We start from the raw sequence: 22,878 nt of genomic DNA on the forward strand, positions 1-22,878 counted from the left end.
GGTACACCTAGAACATATAGTTCTAGTGACCAGGGGACAGTGGGCTTCTGGGACACATAGGACCTCTCCTACAAAAGGCCACTTCTAGAAGGTCAGGAAATGTAACGAACCTACTACATACATAGCAATAAAAACAGCAAGTTAAGAAAAATGAGGTGACACTGAAACACGATCCAAATGAAGGAACAAGATAAGAACTCAGAAGAAGATCTAAGTGAAGTGGAGGTAGCCAATCTCCTCAAAAAATACTTCAAGGTAATGACTATAAAGATGATCAAAGAACTCAGGAGAAGAATGGACGACCAGAGCAAGAAGGTAGAATTTTTTAAAAAAGAGAGCACTAAAGAACAAAAACAGAGATGAGGAATACAATAACTGAAATGAAAAATACACTAAAAGGAAACTACTGTAGACTAAATGACACAGAGGAATGAATCAGAAAACTGAAGAACAGAGTACTGGCAATCACTGAAGATGAACTGTAAAACAATAGATTAAAATGAAATGAAGAAAGTTGAACAGACATGTGAAACATCAAGTGTACTAATATTTGCATTATACTGGTCCCAGAAGCAAAAAGGAAAGAGAAAGCAGTGTAGAGCATACCTGAAGACATAAGAGCTGAAAACTTCCATAACCTGGGAAAGAAAACAGACATCCAAGTCCAGTAAACACAGTAAGGCCAAAACAGGATCAACCCAAAGAGGACCACACCAAGACTCATTGTAATTAAAATGGCAAAAAAATAAAGATAAAAAGACACTATTAAAAGGAGCAAAGGAAAAGCAACAAGTTACAAACAGGCGAACTTGCATTAAGTTATCAGCTGACTTTTCAGGATAACCTCTGCATGCCAGAAGGGAGTGGCATGGTATATTTAAAGTCATGAAAGGGAAAAGCCTATAACCAAAAATACTCTACCCAGCAAGGCTCTCCTTCAGATTTGATGGTGAGATCTAAAGTTTTACAGAGAAGCAAAACTAAAAGAGCACAGCATCGCCAAACCAGTTTTATGAGAAATCTTACAGGGGCTTTTCTCAGTGAAAAAGAAAAGGCCACGACTGAAACATAAAAATTAGAAAAGGAAACTTACTAAAGGAAAAACCTCATTGGATAAGGCAAATATTCAACAAAGACAGTAAATGAACCACGTACACAGCTAATAGGAAGGATGAAAGAAAACAGTAATAAAATCATCTGTATTCACAATAAGAAGTTAAGGGACACACAAAACAAGTAGATGTAAAATATAAGGTCAAATTCAGTAACTGTGGGGGAGCAGAGTAACAATGCAGGGTTGTTAGTGTCCACGTGAAATTAAGAGCTCAGCAACTGAAATAATCACACACACACACACACACACAACTGAAAGAAATCCAAACATCATATTAAAGATAGTCCTCACATCACAGATGAATAAAAGGGGAAGAAAGGAACAGTGAAGAAATTAAAGAGGGATTCTAAAAATACCCAAGAGAAATGAAAATGAACACACAGTGATCCAAAGTCTATGGGACACAGCCAACGCAGTTCACAGGGGGAAGTTATAGCGATACAAGCTTATTCTTAGGAAACAAGAAAAATATCAAATAAACAACCTAACATTACACCTGAAGGAATTAGAAAAAGAAGAAAAAAACAAAACTCAAAGCTGTCAGAAAGAAAAAAATTAAGAAAACAATACCATAGGCAATCACACTAAAAATAATAAGATACCTAAGAACAAACACACCTAAGCAGGTAAAAGACATGTACTCAGAAATGTATCAGCCATTGGTGAAAGAAGTTGAAGGCAACAGAAAAAGATGAGAAAATATAGCAGGTGCATGGACTGGAAGAATTAATACTGTTAAAATAACCATACTGCCAAAGACAATCTACAGATTTAATGCAATCCCTATCAGAATACCAAAGCATTTTCATAGAACTTGAAAAAGTAATTTTAAAATTTGTATAGAAACACAAAGACCCCAAATAGCCAAACAATCTTGAGAAAGAACAGAGCTGGAGGCATCAGGCACCTTTACTTCAGATTATACTGCAAAGCGACAGTAATCAAAGAGCATTGGACCGGAGCAAAAACAGACACAAAGATCACTGGAATAGAATAGAGATCCCAGAAATAAGCCCACACATGTATATTTAATTGATTTATGACAAAGCAGGCAATATGGAGAAAGAACTGTCTCTTCAATAAGTGGTACCAGGAAAACTGGTCAGCTACATGGAAAAGAATAAAATTAGAGTATTTTAGCACACCGTATATAAAATAAACGCAAAAGTGAATAAAGACCTAAATGTAGGACCATAAAACCCCGAGAGGAAAATACAGAACATTCTTCAACATAAATGATAGCAACAGTTTTGCGTTCAGTCTACTAAGACAAATGAAACAAAAGCAAAAATAAACAAATGGGACTTCACTATACTTAAAAGATTTTGCACAGCAAAGGAAACCAAAGACAAAATGAAAAGACAACCTGCTGAAGGAGAGACAATATTTGCACATGATAAGAGGTTAACACCAAAAAGATGACCAAGCAAGGGTTCATATCTAAACTACAGAAACAGCACATACAACTCAATATCAGAACTGCACCCAAAATATTTTTTTAAAAAATGAGAAGACCTAAATAGACATTTTTCCAAGGAAAAAATACAGATAGACAGCCAGAATGCACAAAGATGCTAAACATAGCTAATCGGCAATAAAATGCAAATCAAAACTATGAGATATATCACCTCAGTCTTGTCAGAATGGCTGTCATCAAAAAGGTCACAAATAACAAAGGTTAGTGAGGATGTGGAGAAAGGGAAACTCTTGTAAACTCTTGATGTGAATGTGAAGTAGTGCAGCTACTGTGGAAAGAAGAATGGAGGTTCCACAAAAAACTAAAAATAGAACTACCATAATATCCAGCAATTTCCCTCTTGGGTATATCAGAAGAAAACAAAAACACTATTTAAAAAAAAAATAACTGCACACCAATGTTCATAACAGCGTTATTTGCCATAGCCAAGATATAGAGTCAAACTAAGTGTTCATCGGTAGGTTAGGGGATAAAAAATGATATTTATGATGACTTCAGCAAAAAAGGAAATGTTGCTATTTGCAAGAACATGGATGGACTTGGAGGGTATTGTGCTTAGTAAAATAAGCCGCAGAGAAAACAAGCCTGGTAGGTTATCACTTACACGTGGCATCTAAAACATTGAATACAACAACAACAATGAAACAGACTCACAGATTAAAGAACAGACTAGTGGTTACCAGCAGCGAGAGACAGGGCGGAGCAGCAAAATAGTGGTAGGAGGTTCTGAGGAAGAATCCACTATGTGTAAAATCAATCATCTACAGTGACGTTCTGCATAGCATGGGGAATAGAGCCACTCTTTTATAATAAGTATAAATGGAGAAGAACCTAAACATTTATGAGTCACCATGTTGTACCTCTGAAACTAATATAATAATGCAAATTAACTATAGATCAATAAAATATAAAGTAAGAAACAATAAAGGGGAGACAGATTATTAGATAGAAATCAATTAAATAAACACAAGTTTCGGAAATCAAGGAATTAAAAAACAACATGTAAGACAACATTGGCCTTTAAAGTGTACGATCTATTCATTTAAAAGAAATCATTTAAGTGGTGAAAAATGGTACCCATTCTCACAATTTTGTATATCTAGGATAAATTATTATCTACAAAAATATGTTACAAATATTCACTCAAAAAGAAAGAGAAAATTTGGATTAACCTATTTTAGTATACAAATTTAATATCAAAGTCTCTATGTGACATTGATGTGAATAAGTTCTGTTAACCACTTCTAGTTTCTTTGTGATGTAAAATCTTTTAAAGCATAAAAATCAGCCTTTCTACATCATTCCATTAGACATACATAGAAGTTAAAAGAAATGAGAAGACAGAAAAATCAACCAGGAAGGTGAATTTACTGAGAAACAGCCATTCGTTCTCCCTCCTCCTTTGCTTTTCCTCCTTTTCCAGGTCTCTTTCGGTTCCAATCAAGAGAAGTCTTGAGAATTCTGAGAATATTTCTTTGAGGGCTTCAAACCACCATACCTATGTCCTCTGCCACAACTACACACACGGGAACAAAAATAAACCTCTGCTATCTACTCATGTAGGAGAGATTCATGCAAAATAAACTCCTACATGGAGACCAACAGGTGAGTTTTCTACCTGTTCTTTATAATGTCCTTCCATTATAGTAAATCCCACACATTATGAGGCAGAAGGGGTTATGTGAGCTCTTCCTTGAAGTCAAAAACCTTGCATTCATTTCAAGTACCTGGTGATCATAGGGTACAGCCAGGGAAGGTGCCATCACCCTCGGGGGGTGGGGGGGTGGGCGGTGAATGGGCTTCCGCAACCATGCACCTCCTGATGAACAGATTCTGAAGAAACAAAGGGCGGTCACACCGCAGCCAGCCTGTCAGACTGTCGGGCCACTGGGCAACCCCACCAGTCTGGAAGTGCCCCATAAGTTGCTCAAAGCAAAACTCTGCCCCCCCGTGAAGCCAGGCAATTTGGGCCAGAGAGTCAGAGGAGACCGGTAATCAACTCCTCCTCTCTGCTCACCTCCTTGGGGTTACAGCAACCCCACCTCCAAACCCAACTCTGATCCTGGAGTGCCAAGGTGGGAGCGCAGGTGGGTTCTGCCGGTGCTTCAGCGCCTTCTGGGAAGCCCCCTAGTTTGAATATGATTTGAGTTTGATCCTGAGAAACCATCAGAACTTCCCACCAGAGATAAATGAGGAGATTCTGGCCTTTATTAGTGCGCACGGTGAACCCGGTTGCCCTGGCTGTACTTGCCAACCCTCCTATTTTACGCACCTATGTTTATCCACCTTCCTCCCTGTGAGTACCTTTGACTAACCCTGAGCTCAGACTCCTGACCTATTACAGTGACTTTTTCAGTCTTTCTTTAAAAATGTACAGGTAGGGCTTCTCTGGTGGCGCAGTGGTTGAGAGTCCGCCTGCAATGCGGGGGACACAGGTTCATGCCCCAGTACGGGAGGATCCCACATGCCGCGGAGCGGCTAGGCCTATGAGCCATGGCCGCTGAGCCTGTGCGTCCGGAGCCTGTGCTCCACGATGAGAGAAACCACAACAGTGAGCGGCCCGCGTACCGCAAAAAAAAAAAAAAAAAAAAAAAAAAAAGACAGGTAATAAAATGAATTTAACCTAGAAGCAGCAGCTCAGTAAGGGAAATAAAATCATCAGAAGTTATCTAATCACAGCCACAGCCATCCAGGGCCCTGTCTTATCTGCTGGGGCATAAGAATGGGACCTTCCTAAACCTGAAGGGCATCCAATCAAATAAGTTGATTATGCTCACCTCTGGCTCTTGGAGGGATTGCTAGGCAGTCTACCCAGGGTATACTGACTGCAAAACACGGTCATGGTTTTGAAACACCTATGCTCCAGAAAAGATTTTTGCGGTGCATGGGGAAGGTTTCTTTTTGACATCAAGCAAAAAATAAGTCACCAAGCCCTTTGAGCACAGGGCTTCTTAAGAGGGAAGTAGAAGGAAGGAATGGGCAGAAAACATGATCTCCTCGGAAGTGCAGGGCGTTTTTCCAAAAGAGTAGGATTTAGTCTCAGTTTAAGGAGAACACCTTTAAATAGCTGGGACAGCTCCAAACTGCAGTTTAGGGAACGAGTGCTCCAAAAGAACAGTGCTTTACAAGTCCTGGCCAGGCAGCAAGAGGATGAAGAGTTGGTTTTGCATAGTTTTGAATGCAGGAGTAAAGAAACCGAGGCATCTCTGACTAAAAGGGCCTGAGATCCTATGGCATCAGTGGGTCAGTCAGTTGCAGGGGGCAGGGGGTGTGGGGGGCGATATTTCTCTCTCAACATCTCCCAGGGCAGCCACCCCTCCCAACCCCACCCCCCTACTCCCTTCACCCTTCCTCCCTCCACTGTTGGGTCCCCAGGGACAGCACTTCTTAAGCTGGAGCGCTCAAGCACCATCTCTGCAGTCTGGATTCTTCCTGGAGCCTGGCAAGTTCTGGGACAGGAAGCCAGGTCTGCAAGGCCGCTGGGGTGCAGTCAGCCCTGGAGGTCTGGAGGGGAAATGGAGCCCTGAAGCCCACCCACGTCCTTGAAGCCGAGGGAGGAACACATCCTTCTAACAGTACTTCTCAGGGGTCAGCATGCTCCCCACCCGACGGTGATCCATACTCACTTGAGGCAACAAGGACTGCCTCTAACCGGCCCCCTCGATTGCGCCTTAAGGGTCCTCGCACATGTGTGATAGCGCAGGCCCTGGATCTCTTTAGTCAGCCTAGGCCAGTGCTGCCGGGGTCCCTCCAGTCCCATCCCCCAGCCCCTCCCTCTGGGACTGTATCTAATAGAAGAAAGAGCACAGAGGAATTGGCTAAATCAAGGGACCGGGGAGCCTGGGTATGAGTTTGAAGACCGAGAACCTAAGGCACAATTACATATTATTGGAGACTCTTGTGGGGTGTGTGGGGTGAGGTTAGGAGGCTGAGAGGCTGAGTCGACCTGGTGAGTCCAGCCCCAGGACACCACACAGCCCCATCCCCCCTTCCCTGCCATCAGACAAGGGGTGCCGCAACTCCAGCCGGGACTCTGCACTTCCCCCTCCCTGATTCTCCTCCAGAAGAGCAGGTGGTCCCGCTCTGAGGGCAGCGGCAAGACAACGGACCAAGTCCCCCCGCACTAAGGCACTCCTGGAAGCTCTTCCTGCACAGCAGTGCCGGCTTGGAGCAAACCCGAGCAGCGCCAAGTTGGTCTCGTCCTGCAGCGGAGGGACGCAGGGTTTAAGCCAGCTGCCCTGGCTTTAAAGCAATCAGCCCCCCCTTTAAGTCAGGTGACCCGACTTTAAATCACTGTGTGCCCCTCAAGCCTGCAACTTAAGAAGTTGGGAACTTCACTTTGATCCCAGCACCTCACATAGCTGAAGGCACACTAGTCACCCCCAAGCCTGGCTTAGAGGCAGGATATAAGGTAAGGGGATGGGCGTGCACTCATGGTGATGAGGGTGCACTTCATGTACCAGAGGGTCCAGGCACCCTGGGGTACAGCTACCAGTGCACGGTACAGCAGCTCCCTGGCAAAGCTGGCGAGGCCCAGGGAGAGCAGGCACACCCATGCGTGCAGAGGTTCCAGGACGGGAGCTGGGGCACAGCCAGCCGGGAGGGTGTGAAAGTGGAGGATCTGAGCCTTCTGTGAAAGGCAGACACAGAGGATGGATGAGCAACAAAGACCAGATGAAATATGGATTTGAAAAACACACCCTGCTCTTGAAATTGGGGTGGGGGGCACCCCAGACTTGAGACTTCTTACTCCCCAGTACCTAGTGCTTTGGCCTTTGCCCAATTACTTATAAAATTTACTGATAATATCTAACCCATAGAATACCGCATTTGTAGTGGTATTGCATGTTAATGTTTCTATAGTGGAAAAATCTTTTCTACAAGAAACATGTACACTATCTGAAATCAATTAAAACCCCTCTTTATAAAGTACTATATTGGACTTCCCTGGTGGCGCAGTGGTTAAGAATATGCCTGCCAACGCAGGGGACATGGGTTCGAGCCCTGGTCAGGGAAGATCTCGCATGCTGCGGAGCAGCTATGCCCATGCGCCACAACTAGTGAACCTGCAGGCCACAACTACTGAAGCCCGTGGGCCTAGAGCCAGTGTTCCACAACAAGCGCAGCAAGAGAAGCCACTGCAATGAGAAGCCCGCGCACCACAACAAAGAGTAGCCCCCGCTCGCCGCAACTGGAGAAAGCCCACGCACAGCAACGAAGACCCAACACAGCCAAAAATTAATTAATTAATTAATTAATTTTTAAAAGTACTATATCCTTCTGTACAACTTCTCTGGGAAGCACAGAGATGGCGTGGGAGAGTGAGAAAGACCAATATTTACTGCACATCTCTCATGCAGGTGCTCTGCTGGCTCAGATACATTTATCCCCACTTTACAAAGGAGGAAATAAGCTCAGAGAGGTTTAGTAATTTTCCCAAAGCCAAACAGCTATTGAGTGGCAGAACCAAGATCTGAACCAAGTCTGTTACCTCCAAAGCCTAAGTCCTCATCACAACAAAACTCAATTAATATTTACATTTATCGAATTACATTGCAGCCTGGGGAGTTCTTGGCACAATCCTGAATAAGAGTGAGAAAGAAAGAAATAGCATTGTTCCTACAGTCAACCAAAATTTTTGGAGCAGCGGCTAGATGCCTGGTCCTTTTTGGGGTTCAGCAGTGATCACGACAGGAAAAGTCGTGCTTTCATGAACCATGTAGTGGGGAGGAGAGACGGGTGCAACTTGGGTGAGGGATTTCACCTTGCTGGGCCTCTGTTTTCTCATCTGGAAAATGGGATGGGTGTTCCTCATTTTCTGGGATTGTCCGGCTGGACATTCTCTGATTCCATAAGAAGCATTTGTTTTCCTGTTTCTTTAAAATTCATTCAAGCCATGAGCCATGATGCATGTTGTTAGCTGCTCCCCAAATCACTCTTCCCCACCCTTTTCCTGTGATCAGGTCTTTCCCCAAACATGACTCACAATCAGTCAAGTCACAGAACCTAAGGGGCACCCAGCAGAAAAATTCCAACCCTTGCTTCTCAGGAGCTCTGCGGTCTACCTGCCAGGTAAACTTAACTCACCTGGGACAAGGTGGCCATCCCTGGTTTCACATCAACATGATCTCAGGCACAAACCTCCTTTTTTTCCATTTGGTCTTTAAGTTACTTGTTGAAACAACTGTACAAATATGACAAAGGTATAAAATCAGGCATCTTCTGCCCCCAGCGCCTACTAATACATGATGTTCTGCCACTTTAATGATAAAGATAGAACATTTCAACATTCTGCTGCCCTCATTATTTGTCATTTTTGTTGATATTTCTATTGAATACATCTTTCAATATTTTAACAATGGAACATTTATTTAGGTTGCTCCAGACCCAGCCTTTAGTGGTAAGGGATTTGTTGTCATATTTCTATTATGTTTCCTTTAAAAACCATTATCCTATTTAAATGGATTAAGTCAATTCTATAGGCATTTATCTTATGATATTCATGAAGTTAATCCATAGAGGGCAGTGGTACAATTGATCGCACTTGAGAACCTCTAGTAACACAGTTAAGTTTACATATTATCTACATGTAAACCGAAGTACATGCCGAGTGAGATTCTCCTACCCTTTTCACTCTGTGCCCCTCAAGCCTGTGAGAAATGGAATATTTCTTGCCATCTCAGTAAACAAAGGATATCACAGTCATCAGCCCTTGCAGCCCTCCAGTGTGAGCCGCGAGCCCTGAGGATCTCAGGATATGCAAATACAGAATGCAGGCCCCAGAGCGCTGAGGTGCATATGAAAGGAAGGAATTCAGGGAGCCCAGACTCTGGCATCTCCTCAAACAAAGAAAAGCGCCGCATTCCTCACGTTGGGAGAGCCGGTTTGCCTTAGTTAACAATCACCTGCTGATGGTCCCCATTACCTGCGCCAGTGCCCTGCCCTGTCCCCTCCCCCCGGTCCTTTAGCTCAGGGAGGAAGGAGGGCAGAGGGACTCCGCTGAATAAGGGGCCTGCGAGCCTCGGGAGGAGTTTTTAGCCGCCTTCCCCGCAGTCGGGGGGAGGCGCGCTGACGCTGCAGCCGGGCCCTGCGCCTCCCTTGCCCCGTTTCCCCTCAGGACACTCAGGCCGACCCCCTCCCCACGCCCCCCAGGCCCCGCGAGCCAGGCCGAGGGCAGGGGCGAGAGGAGGGACCGAAGTTCCCCGGAACCAAACGCTGGGGGCCGCCCTTTCTGCACAGCAGCGGCGGGTGGCAGCGAACCCCTGCCCCTCAGAAGCTGGTCTTGCCCTGCCGCCCGGGCACCTGACCAGGCGGAGGGTCGGCGCCCGCTTACCCGGCCCGCCGTCCGCACGACTGTCGCGGCTTCGGCCTCCGGGGCCCCTCCAGAGCCGGCAGCGTCAGTGAGGCCGCCCTCGCCGCGGGCTCCGGGGCAGTTCCGTGAAGGCGGAGGGAAGAGACCCCGAGCCGGGAGCTCCAGCTCTGCGGAAACGCGGGCTCCGTTCTGGGCGCAGCGGGTGGGACCGCTCTGCCCTGAGGCCTTCTGGGAGGGACGGAGGCCCCGGGGGAGGGAGCCGCCAGAAGCGCAGGGCCCCGTCGGGGGTCCTGGAGGGGCGGCTCGGCCTGAGGGCCACGCCCACTGTGACCGCAGCCCAGGCATTTTTCCTGGAGTCCTACACTACAAAGTTAGAAAGATACACGGTCTATAGTAAATATTCACAAATGATTGTTGCTGCTGTGCTTACTATCCTATTAAAGGTGTAAAATCCATAAAACACTTTAAGTTCAAAATTAAATATGAATTTTTACCTTTCTAATTATGTCTCTGCTATTCACAATTGTCGTTAATGAATCAGAGACTGTGGCATCACTAGTTAAAAGTGAGCTTGTTAAAAAAATAGAACTCAGGCCCACCGGACCTACTGAATCACAATCTGAACTTTTACAATCTCCCCAGTGTCCTTGTGTACCCATGAATAGTTGAAAGGTACATTTCTACCTCGACACGTCTTTTCTGTCTGAGAAATACACACATTTTATCCAATTTGATATAAATAAAACACTCAAAAATGCATATGCCTGTATTGAAACCATCATTTTATCATTTCTTTTCCAGATAAGTATAGTCTCTATACTGGTTTTGTGGATCACATGCCACACTCTTTTCTTGTAGTTAGAAATAAGATAGAGAAACTTATTTTGTAAAAAAAAAAAAAATATATATATATATATATATATATATATATATTAGTGAGTAATTGAAGACACTCTTCTAAATTAAAACCAGTTCTCTTAACTTGCTCTTTTCTTCTTGGGTCACATTATGAACTCTTCCCGTGGCCACACGGTATGTGTACTTTTAATTTCAGGGACCGCTGACATTCCAGGATATGGCCATAGTTTTCTCTCAAGAGGACAGGCAATGCCTGGACCAAGATCAGTGGGAACTGTCCAGGTATGTGATGTTAGACAAGTATAGGAACCTGCTCTCCTCGGGTGAGGATACCTTCCTTCCAGAATTCCTTATCCAACCACAGGGTTTAGAGTCCTTCATTTGTAGAATGTCTCCTGGAATCTTCTGCTTCCTACAATAGGGTTCCAGATTGCAACGTTTCAGGAAAGATTGGGAGTTTGTGGGTATAATTTATCTTATTCTTTTAACATTGCAGCCTCCCTCAGCCACATAGCACAGGGAGACTAGCTCGGTGCTTTGTGACCACCTAGAGGGGTGGGATAGGGAGGGTGGGAGGCAGGGAGATGCAAGAGGGAAGAAATATGGGAACATATGCTTATGTATAACTGACTCACTTTGTTATAAAGCAGAAAATAACATATCATTGTAAAGGAATTATACTCCAATAAAGATGTTAAAAAATAATAAAAATAATAAAATAAAATTGCAGCCTCCCTTTTAATATACTTTGTAACTGCTTGGGCTGTGTCTATATGAACTGTGTACTATATGCTTCTGTTACAGTCCTTACAATATTTTATTGTCTTATTTTCTGTAACAATTCTCCATGGATTCTTTGGGCTTAAAGTATACTAAAAGGGAGACTGCGATTCTGGGACTTCCCTGGTGATGAAGTGGTTAAGAATTCGCCTGCCAATGCAGGGGACACGGGTTCGATCTCTGGTCTGGGAAGATCCCACTTGCCACAGAGCAACTAAGCCAGTGGGCTACAACTACTGAGCCTGTGTGCCACAACTACTGAAGCTGGTGCGCCTTGGGCCCGTGTGTCATTTATTTTTTGGAGAAGCAACCACCTCTGAGTGATCAAAATTTAGACCAACTAGTCAAAATGCTTTATCACCTGTTCTAAAACACTGATCAACAGAACAAGTTTTACTAGGGATAACAGTGTAATTGTATTCTGGAGTTCATAGCGGCAATATGGTTTATGACCTTGATGCTGGATCATGACATTTCAATGGTATAACTGCTTTTAATTGTTCAACGATTAAAGTCTCACGTGGGGCTTCCCTGGTGGCGCAGTGGTTGAGAATCTGCCTGCTAATGCAGGGGACACGGGTTCGAGCCCTGGGCTGGGAGGATCCCACATGCCGCGGAGCAACTAGACCCGTGAGCCACAACTGCTGAGCCTGCGCGTCCGGAGCCTGTGCTCCGCAACGAGAGGCCGCGATAGTGAAAGGCCCGCGCACTGCGATGAAGAGTGGCCCCTGCTTGCCACAGCTAGAGAAAGCCCTCGCACAGAAACGAAGACCCAACACAGCAAAAATAAATAAATTAATAAACTCCTACTCCCAACATCTAAAAAAAAAAAAAAAAATCTATTAAAGTCTCACGTGATCTGAGTTCAGACTGGAGTCATCCTGGTTGCTTTCTGTCTATTGCATATTTCTTCCAGTAGGAAAGGACAAGAGCATTACGGCTTACTTTACAAAATGTCTGGAAACTAAATGATGATATAATCTACATTCAGTTAATTTATACATACCCTACTGTAGAACCATGTTTGTTAAGGTGGCAGAGCCTGGTAATTATGTACAACTGAAACCTTTATCTGCACTGGTTCAAGTCCTCTTCCTAAGAATATGTTTATAATCAACATTCTTTCACAAATGACCCAATTTAATTCACCATAGCATTCCTCATATTAATTAAATGGAAAATCCTAGGCTATATACAAATCCAGAAAGGGCCAACAATCCTCAGCCCCCATGGATGATTACAAACCATTGCTGAGGCATACAAATTACTTATTAAAGAACCACTATGTCCATCAACATCATCAATTTATATATTATTGCCCCAATGCTAACCTTAACCCTGGCTCTCACAACATGAATTCCTCTTCCCGTATCTTTTCCACTAATTAATATAAATGTTGGCCTATTATTTATATTAGCCATATCACACCTAGCCATTTATTCCATCCTCAGATCTGGATGAGCTTCACATTCAAAATACTCACTCACTGGAGCCCTAGGGACAGTAGCACACACAATCCCATATGAAGTAATGTAGCAGTTATTCTATTCTCAGTCTTACTGATAAATGGATCATTTACACTTTCAACAGTAATTATTACACGAGAACGCCTATGACTAGTTTTCTCCTGACCCCTACCCAGAATTTGATTATCTCCGCGGTAGCAGAAATCCAATGAAGCCCCTCTTGATTTAACAGAAGTAGAATCAAAACCTGTATATGTCTTCAATGTAGAAAATGTAGCAGGCCCATTCACCCCGTCCTTCCTAGAGAATATGTTAATTTCCTTATAATAAACATTTCCACAACAATCTATTTTTAGGAGCATTCGACAATCCTTAGGTGCCAGAATTATAGATTCTTTCATCTTTTGAATATAGTTTTTTTTTAAAAATATTTTTTTTATAGTTTTACTGCCTTTAAACAAAATGTACTCCATTGCTGTGGAATATTCCTTCATAGGAGCGTGCATGGTTCATTTCTGCATCTGCTTGTGATGGTCTTCAGGTTCTTTCAGGTTTGGCTCCTGTGGCTGCAGAGTCCATGTCCGTGTGTCCTGGTGCAGGGCTGGGGTGGTTGTGTTCGCTCTCTGAGGCCCGATTGTTTCAGAAGTGGTTGCACCCCCCGCTGCGCACCAGGCTTTCCATTGCTCCACATCCTGCTGATATTTGATACTGTGCCTTCATGTCTGCCATTCTGGTAGGTGTGTGCACAGTAGTTTTCTTATGGTTTTAATCCCTCCGTTGTTAGTGAAGTTGTGCATCTTGTGTTATTCACGCACTACTTCCTGTTGTTTTTTTTAAAGTTTTAAAAATTGTGGTCCAATACACAAAACATAAACTTTACTATCTTAACCATTTTTAAGTGCACATTTCAGGGTCCAGAAGTAATTCGCACTGTTGTGCAAACCTGACCGCCATCGTCCTCCAGAATTTTTTCATCCTGCAAAATTGAAACAGTCCCCATTAAACACTCAGTCGCCATTGTCCCTCCCTCAGCCCCTGGCACTCACCATCCTACTTTCTGTCTCTATGTTTCCGACTGCTCTAGGGGCCTTGTATGAATGGATCAAGCACTGTTTGTTTGTTTGTGTCTAGCTTACATCACTGAGCATTAATGCCCTCAAGGATCATCCCTGCTGCAGCCTGTGTCAGAATTGCCTTCCCTTTTAGGCTGAATAACATTCCCTTGTATTGATGGACCATGTTTTTCTTCTCCATTCATCCATTAGTGGACACATGTACTATCTACATTTATTTCTCCTGTCATAATATTTGTGGAATAACGTCAGAAAGTCCTATGAATCAAAAGTCATTTGCCATTAACTTTTTCCTTAAACTTTTTGTTGTGAAAAACATCAAAGCTAAGAAAAGGGAAAAATACATGTCAGCTTCACTTGTGTTCAGGACTTAATGCTTTACGGACTCACTTTATGGATTCACTTTATTCCCTGTGTGTGTGCTATGTACATGCGTGTGCATGTGCCTGTTTGCATACCTATGCTGTGCATGTGCATAGGTATGTGCACTTGCACACGTTCGTTAGTGTGCACTTGCTCACGTTAGTGTATGCATGGGCATATGCGTGCATGTGTGTTCATATGCTAGTGTGTGAATATATTTGTGCTGTGCACCTACATATGTTTGTGTGTGTGCTGTGCCCGCCTGTGTGCACAACTGTGTGTTTGCTGGAACCACTTGCAGATATATCCACACGCAGATGCTCTAACAATCCTGCGTAGCCACGTAAAGGTCACAGATCTCAGGGATTTAAATGGATGGAGCAGGATGTCCTGACACAGAGTCTGTCTTCCAATGACTGTCACGGTCTCAGTAACATCCTTCACACCTTCCTTAAGCCCCATTCAGGGTCCAGTTTAGACCCCCATTACATTCAGTCACCTGCCCCAGGTCCCCTAAAGCTACAATGTCACAGTTGGAGAGGCCGGCCAAGGCTGGGGATGCCCCTCCTGTTGGCCTGGCCTCCAGGCCCTGCACTTGGCTCCTGTGTTCCCATCTCTCAGCCAGGCCCCGACTTGGATGGGGCCGCCACCTCTTTCCTCACAGTGTCCCATCACCCAGTCAAGGGGGTTCATTCTCCCAAAGTCAGCATCAGGAGTGGGGGCGTGACAGTCCCCACTGGGTCTCCTTCATGTGAGACCTTGTCCTTTTGAAAGAGCAGGGGCCCTGCCCTCGGGGGTGGGGGCTGGGGGGTGACATGCGGCCCACGATGGGCAGGCGGGTCACCAGGTGGGGCGAGCCAGTGTGCAAGGAGCTCCGCGGTGGGTTCTCCTCTCCAACAGCTTCTGTGCCCCTACCTCTCCCCGTGACTCCCCTCGAAGACAGCGCGGTGCCCGGGACGGGAGCCATGGGAGCCGTCAGCCACCGCCCCCTCTACACACACCCACACACACACGCACACACACACGCACACGCACATGCACATGCACACGCTGCAGGGAAGCAGGACCTGAGTGCAGGGCTCTCAGCGGCCCTGAGCGCCCCGCCCGGAATTGGCCAGTGGAATGGACAGACCGGATCTCCCGGCCCGGACCATTCAGGACTGTCCTGCCTGGGTTCCAGTGCGGCCGCCTCCTTCTGGAAGCCTGGGAGGCTGGAATCAGGCCACTTCTTGTCTGTCCTGGCAGCAGACGGGGCTGCACTCTCAGAAGTTCATGGCTCACCCATGGATCCTGACCATCAGGTGGCCAGAGAAACTGGTAACATTTCTGTTTTGCCTGTTGAAATGTTTAATGACAAAGATTTTGTTCAGTTTCCTGATGTGGGTGTCCAAAGACGAGAGACCCATGTGTGTGATCTGTACCTCCTATGAGATCAGCCCTAAGCTAGTTTAAACATGGTCAAGTTCTGTCTACACGGTAGATTTAAACCTCTGCATGTCCTTTCTACTGATTATGTTCAGAGCTGACCATGTGTTGTCTATAAGAAGAAGATTTAGGCCTGACCATGTTCTGTGTACGCTAGGACTATGGGAACCTGGGTAGAAACCCGGCGTGGCCTCAGGACTGGGAAGCTCCGTGCCTGCATCTGAAGGTGAGTGCTTAAATGTCTGGGGTCTGGAGCTGAGGTGGGTTTGTCTGAGTAACAGCCTCTCTTCTGAGTGTGGTTACCTGGTCCTCCCAAGGGTCAGTGCTATGGTCGGGGCCTTAGTCTTAATCCCTGTAAGGTTCACCTTCCCTAAGGCTCATGGAGAATCCGCAGGAGGGCTACCGGGCAATAATTCCAATTCACCAGCACGTGCATGGTGCGTAGGGAGGCAGGTTTAGCTGGTGAATTGATTGCAGAGCACGCAGATCGGGCAAAAGGCCGATGGGTAACAGCTGAGGCTGCTGCTGAGCTCTCCTTCCATTCTACCGTCCCTACTCAGAAGCATCCAGAGCTGCCCCTCTGCTTTCAGCCCTGCTGTCCTGTGAGTTATCTCAACAAGCATGTGAGACAAGAAAGGACTGAGCCTGCCAGAACCAAGTAGTGTGTTCAACTTTAGCATGAAAGCTTTAAAAACAGGTAAAATCAACAGAATCAAACTGAAAAGAGGAGGACTTCTCTGGTACAAGTGTGGGGAGAGGAGACCCACCTGCCACATTCTCCCATCCCAGGAGGCCCCAGGAACACAGCTTGTTTCCACATGAGGGGAGCCACCAGCAGAGCCATGGTGTCCTGACCAAGGGGACATGTCACCTCAGGTGCAGGGTCTGGGGAGGTGAGGTCACCCTGGAGACTGTGCACGTGTGGCCCCAGTTGGGGGAGTCTGGGGAGGGCGGTTCACCCTGGGACTGTGGACATGGGACTCAGGTGGAGAGGTCTGGGTAGGAGGGGTCACCTGTTGAGAGAGAACGTGTGACTTTAGGTGCAGGGTCTGGGGAGGTGGGGTCACCGTGGTGAGTGTGGACATGCGACCCCAGGTAAAGGGTGTGGGAACTGTGTGGCTCTCACCACATCTGCATGGGTCAGGATCACATGTACGGGGAGAGCCCATATGTGCTCTTTGCCTGCAGTGTGTCTTTTCCCCTTTGAGATTTCCAACCTCTGCATTAAGGGTGTTGACCTGATTAACCTGTGGTACCTTTTCTTCTCTTAGTCTTCTCACATTCATGTGAGGTCAGGCATGTTTGAGTGGGTTGCTGCTCTGTGTTCTGGTGAGTGACAATGCTTGGTGGTATCGTATTAATAACATATCATATCATATGTCTAATCTATGGGGGTCACCACTGCCTGGGTCCCCCTGGACAGAGGTCAGGTGAGCACAGACTAGCCCCCCCTAAGAATGGTCTCCCATGTGCCATGTGAGGGTACCGTGATGGCCCCTAAGGTAGTGGACTGTGTCTGGGCCTCCGACATCTGTGATGAAGGGGAGTCGAAATGGAATCACAGTGAACAAGACATTATTTTAAGAATTTATTTTAAGTGAAATAAAACACATGTCACATACCCTTTACCATCTTCACCATTTTAAGTGCACGTTTCTGAGGCATCAGATCTATTCACTTTCTCGTGGAGCCATCACCACCATTCCTAGGACTTTTCATCTTGCAAAACCAAAATTCCACAACCACGAACGTCTCACTCCCCATTCTCTCCCACTGCCCCTGGCACCGATATCCACTTCAGTCCCTGAGTTGTAGACTCCAGGGCACCCACTGGAGTGGAATCCTGCAGTGTTTGCTGAGGGGTCACTTTGGAAGAGCTGACTTTCAGCCTGAAGCTCTGCCTGTTTGCATGTGAAGAATCTGCATTTAAGGAGAGGGTGTATGAGGAAGGGGCTGTATGAGGGACAAAGGTGTCTGGGGTACAGATGAGCCGGGACCTGACCAGCTGCCTGTTGGGTCCTCTGGATCCATCTCTTGGTCTGTGCCTCATCTGCATCATCACTGTTCCCGCTGGCACCCCTGGGGTGTTGTCTGAGTGAGATTCCCCTGGTGCCCCTGCTCTCCTCCCCTCCTCCTGCTGGTTGGGGAGGAAACTGCTTGCTGTGTGGTCTGTACTCCTGAGGCACGAAGGACCCAGCAGCGTGGACCTGCAGAGTGTGGGTGTGGTCCCAACAGCATGGGACCCACATAGGACACAGCATTGGGGCGTGACAAGTGCTAGGGCTGCCTCATCACTGACAGGGAATGTTGCCAAGATCCTGCTCGGGAGGGCGTGGTGGGTGGCCTGGGACCCCAGAGGCCCCATTCCTATCCTGGAGCTTGGAGGGTGCATCCCCATGGGCTCCAGATTCACCCCATATCTCAGCCATATCCCTCTGTCCTGTCTTTGACCTCAGGAAAACGAGCTCTCTTGTCCACAACATAGGCCTGGTCCTGTCTGTATTAGGATTCTTTAATTTAGGCGTCCTGGGATAGCAGCTCTTTTTAGGCCTGAGAAGGAACAGCTCAGGAGTGTACAACAATTTCAGATGAAACTAATCTTCAATGACTATCTCTATAGTGCTAGGTTGTTGACTTCTATTAATCACTATTCTCCTGGTTTTAGCTCTGATGTGGGGATTACAGAGCAGTCAACATTTAAATCTTCTTAATCTGTGTATTTGTAGCATCAGTATCATTACTGACCCATAGTTTTTATGCTTTGGGAAGAGTTATTGATTTCATGTATCATGTAAAGGATTCACAATGATGATAGAGCAGCTAAGATTATAATAATGGCTGGTAAAATGTTCAAATTTTCTCTACCTGTGCATCTATTGTACATATATGAGTTAGTTTAGTTGTCAATATTAGTGAAATAATATAGAGGACTAGAGAACTTCTTTTAAAAATCACTATTAATGTGTGTGATGAAAATGTAAAAGTTCTTCCATAATCGGTGATGTTGTATCTTGAGAGCTTAGATGAAATTGATATGTCTTCGTGATATACACTATTTTAGCCTATGATTTCACTTTGAAAATTTTACATGACTTTTTACTTTTATCTCATTTATTGAGAAAGACATAATTGTTATGCTGTTGGCTTCAAACTGCTTGAAAAGGACTTGAGTCTTACCTTATTTTACATTTACATAGGTAGGACTTCAAATATAGGATATGGTGGAGGGCATCCGTGCAACCATTCTAGGTTAGGAGCAGCAGTTTCCACTGCTGAGACTTCTCGTTTGGACACAAATGGTTTTCACAGTATGAAGATTATTAGCATTACTGCTGCTACTGAGACGAATGAGCCTAAAGACAAAATATTTCATGTTGTGTGTGCCTCAGAGGAATGTAGTAACCTCCCTGAGAGGCCAAGAAAGTGCAGCAGGAAGTCATATTTACTACTACAAATATACCTGTGAAGTGAGTTTTGCTACTGCTGAGTTAACTGTGTAACCTGAGAATAGTGGGAATCAGTGTAGGAAGCCTCCTATAATAGTGAAGACTGCTCCCATGGACACTACGTCATGGAAGTGTGCTACTACATAGTATGTATCCTGGAGGACAATGTCTGGGGATGAGTTGGCTAAGATGATTCCTGTCAAACCACCTACTGTAAAAAGGAAAATAAAGCCTAAAACTCATAATAGAGTGGGATCTCATATAATATTACCTCCGTGAAGAGTTGCTAATCAGGGACTTCCCTGGTGATGCAGTGGTAAAGAATTGGCCTGCCAATACAGGTGAGACGGGTTTGATCCCCGGTCCAGGAAGATTCCACATGCCGCGGAGCAAAAAGCCCGTGCACCACAACTACTGAGCCTGCCCTCTAGAGCCCGTGAGCCACAACTACTGAAGGCCACATGCCTAGAGCCTGTGCTCTGCAACAAGAGAAGCCACCGCCATGAGGAGCCTGCGCATGGCGACGAAGAGTAGCTCCTGCTCACCGCAACGAGAGAAAGCCGGTGCGCAGCAATGAAGACCCAACGCAGCCAAAAATTAAAAAATAAAAAAATTAAATAAAGAGTTTCTAATCGGCTAGATACTTTTACTCCTGTAGGGATAGAAGTAATTATGGTAGCTGATGCAAAGTATGCTACTGAGTCGACAGCTATCCTTATGGTAAATATAAGATGGGCCCACAAGAGAAATCCTAAAAGGCCAGTGGACATAACTCATAATATTCCCAAATAGCTGAAAGGCAGTTTTTGTCCTAAATCGTATGTAATGATATGTGAAATTATAACAAACCCTGGTAGGCCATGAATGCACACTTCAGGGTGACCAAAGAATCACACTAGGTGTTGCTATAGGATTCGGTTTCCTCCTGCAGGGTCAAAGAATGTACTGTTGAGATTTCTATCTCTTAACAGTGTGGCAATTCTGGCTGCTTGGACTGAGAGTGGTAATTATAGTAATATGGCTATAGTTAGGGAAGAGTAAACAAATAATGGTGTTTGGTATTGGGATTTGACTGCTGGTTTTGGATTAAAGACTATAGTAATACAAGAAATAGCACGAAGAATTGAAGAGACACCTGCTAAAGGTAAGGAGAAAATGGTTAGGTCGACAGAGGCTCCTGCGTGGGCCAGATTGCAGGCTAGAGCTGAATATACAGTTCCACTTTTACCAGAACCAGCTTCTACTATTGGTAATATGAGTAGGAGTAAGAATGATGGGGGAAGTAGTCAAAAGTTGACACGATTTATTTGGGGAAATGCTACCTCAGGTGTCCCAGTTATTAGTGGCCCAAGTGAGTTTCTGAACCCTGCAGTGTAATGGGTTCAACTACAAAGAGAATTATTACAAGTGCAGGGACTGTTACGACTACGTTAAAGACTTGGGCATCTCCAAGCAGCGCTCCAGGTTAGCATAGCTCAGCCAGGATTAATATCCTCAAGGCGCTGCCTGCTACTCCAGCTCAAGCACCAAATAGTAAATATAAAACACCGATATCTTCGTGATTTGTTGAAAATAATCAGCAGTGTACGAACAGAGGTAAAATGACTTGAGCTCGCATTAGACTGTAAACGTAAAGACAGAGATGGAGCCCTCTGCTCTTGTCCCGTTTCACTGTAGATCTAGATGGGGTCAATGCAGGTTTCATCACAGCCCCTGAACGAATTTTGTAACAGTTTCTCCTTGGTTTTTTTTTTTTTTTTTTTGTAATTTATTTTTATAATGGGGTATAGCTGATTTTCAATGCTGTCTTTCTTGCTGCTGCACATCCACTTGATTCACTTACAGAGAGACATCCATAAATTCTTTTTCAGATACTTACCAGTCGTATATATTCTTTTATGGTGACTAGAGTGTGCCCAGTTTAGTTTTTTGAGCTATAGAGTAGGTCTTGTCAATTACCTATTTGGTCTTTGGAACCCTATCTGTGCTCATTTCAACCCTCTGGTTTATGCCTCGCCCCACCCCACCTTTCCCCTTTAGCAGCCTTAAGTTTGTTTTCTAAATGTGTGACTCTCTTTTGTAATTTAGTTCATGTGTAGCCATTTTTAGATTCCACCTATAAGTGATATCTTATGCTAAGTGTCTTTTTGTGTCTGACTTATGTCACTTAGAATGATTGTACCTAAGTTCACCTGAGTTGCTGCAACTGGCCTTATTTCATAGATCTCATGGCTGAGTAATATTCCATTGTACATAAGTACCATATCTTCTTTATCCATTTTTTCCTTCCAAGGACATTTATATTGTTTCTAAGTCGAGGCTCCTGCAAAGGGCTGCACTAACAGTTGAAGTGCCTGTGTCCTATGGATCCATGGTTCTCCCGAGATGTACACCCCGGAGTGGAAGTGCTGTGTGCTCTGTAGCTCTATTGTTTTTAATTAATTAAGTTTTTTGGCCTGTGTTGGGTCTTTGTTATTGCACGTGGGCTTTCTGTAGTTGCAGCAAGTTGGGGCTACTCTTCGTTGAAGTGCATGGGCTTCTCATTTCAGTGGCTTCTCTTCTTGCAGAGCATGGGCTCTAGGCTTCGGGCTTCAGTAGTTGTGGCTCACGGGCTCTACAGCACAGGCTCAGTAGTTGTGGTGCACGGGCTTAGTTGCTCCGCAGCATGTGTTATCTTTCTGGACCAGGGCTCGAACCCATGTCCTCTGCATTGGCAGTTGGATTCTTAACCACCGCGCCCCCAGGCAAGTCCCTATAGCTCTGTCTGTATTTCTGGCATGGTATGACATGGCTGTTTTGATAAGTACTTTATTTTCTAGTAAATTTCAAGTGTATAAAAAACTTTAAATAGCAGTATAAAGTTTTCCACATTTACAAAATACTCCAGTTTGTTTTACCCTGTGAGAGTAGGAGGGCCACTCTCCCAGGGAATGAGCACATAACCCCAAAATGAGGAAGAATTATGGTTTCCACATTATAATCCTATCTACAGACCTGCTTCAACTTTCACCAGCTGCCCCAGCTTTGTGGAAATGTATTTTTCTATTCGAATCCAGTTTTCTTTTCTTGGAACCATCACTGGGGCTTTTCCTCACTTAAAAAACCTTGCTGGGTTTAAAGTGTACAAGATGAGCATGATCTGGGTGGTTTTTCTGTATGGCTTCTTTCACTTAGGATGTTTTCAGTGTTTATCCACATTGTAACATTGATCATTATTTCATTCATTTTTTCCATTGTGATTAAAAACACATAACATTTACCATTTAAATCATTTTTTAAAAACTTTTTTAAAAATTATTTTATTTTATTTTCTATTTTTTGGCTGTGTCGGGTCTTTGTTGCTGCACGCAGGCTTTCTCTAGTTGCGGCGAGCGGGGCTACTCTTCGTTGCTGTGTTCAGGCTTCTCATTGCAGTGGCTTCTCTTGTTACGGAGCACGGGCTCTAGGCGCACAGGTTTCAGTAGTTGTGGCACAAGGGCTCAGTAGCTGTGGCTCACGGGCTTAGTTGCTCTGTGGCATGTGGGATCTTCCAGGACCAGTGCTTGAACTTGTGTCCCCTGCATT

At 45.0% G+C, this 22,878-nt stretch overlaps 1 protein-coding gene across 1 annotated transcript in view; it reads right to left on the reverse strand.

Annotated features, from left to right (window-relative positions):
- LOC309792012 (uncharacterized protein) overlaps window positions 1-13,961 on the reverse strand; it is a gene marked incomplete at its 5' end in the record, with an annotated part of 60,157 nt that extends 46,196 nt beyond the window's left edge. The window contains 2 exons of the mRNA XM_082601211.1: window positions 9,925-10,211; window positions 13,956-13,961. Coding sequence (XP_082457337.1) covers window positions 9,925-10,211; window positions 13,956-13,961 — 293 coding nt within the window. The remainder of the gene's footprint in view (window positions 1-9,924; window positions 10,212-13,955) is intronic.
- Window positions 13,962-22,878: the final 8,917 nt, after the last annotated feature.

This window comes from Mesoplodon mirus (assembly GCF_964341445.2).
Source record: "Mesoplodon mirus genome assembly, chromosome: 16".
NCBI classification, from domain to species: domain Eukaryota; kingdom Metazoa; phylum Chordata; class Mammalia; order Artiodactyla; family Ziphiidae; genus Mesoplodon; species Mesoplodon mirus.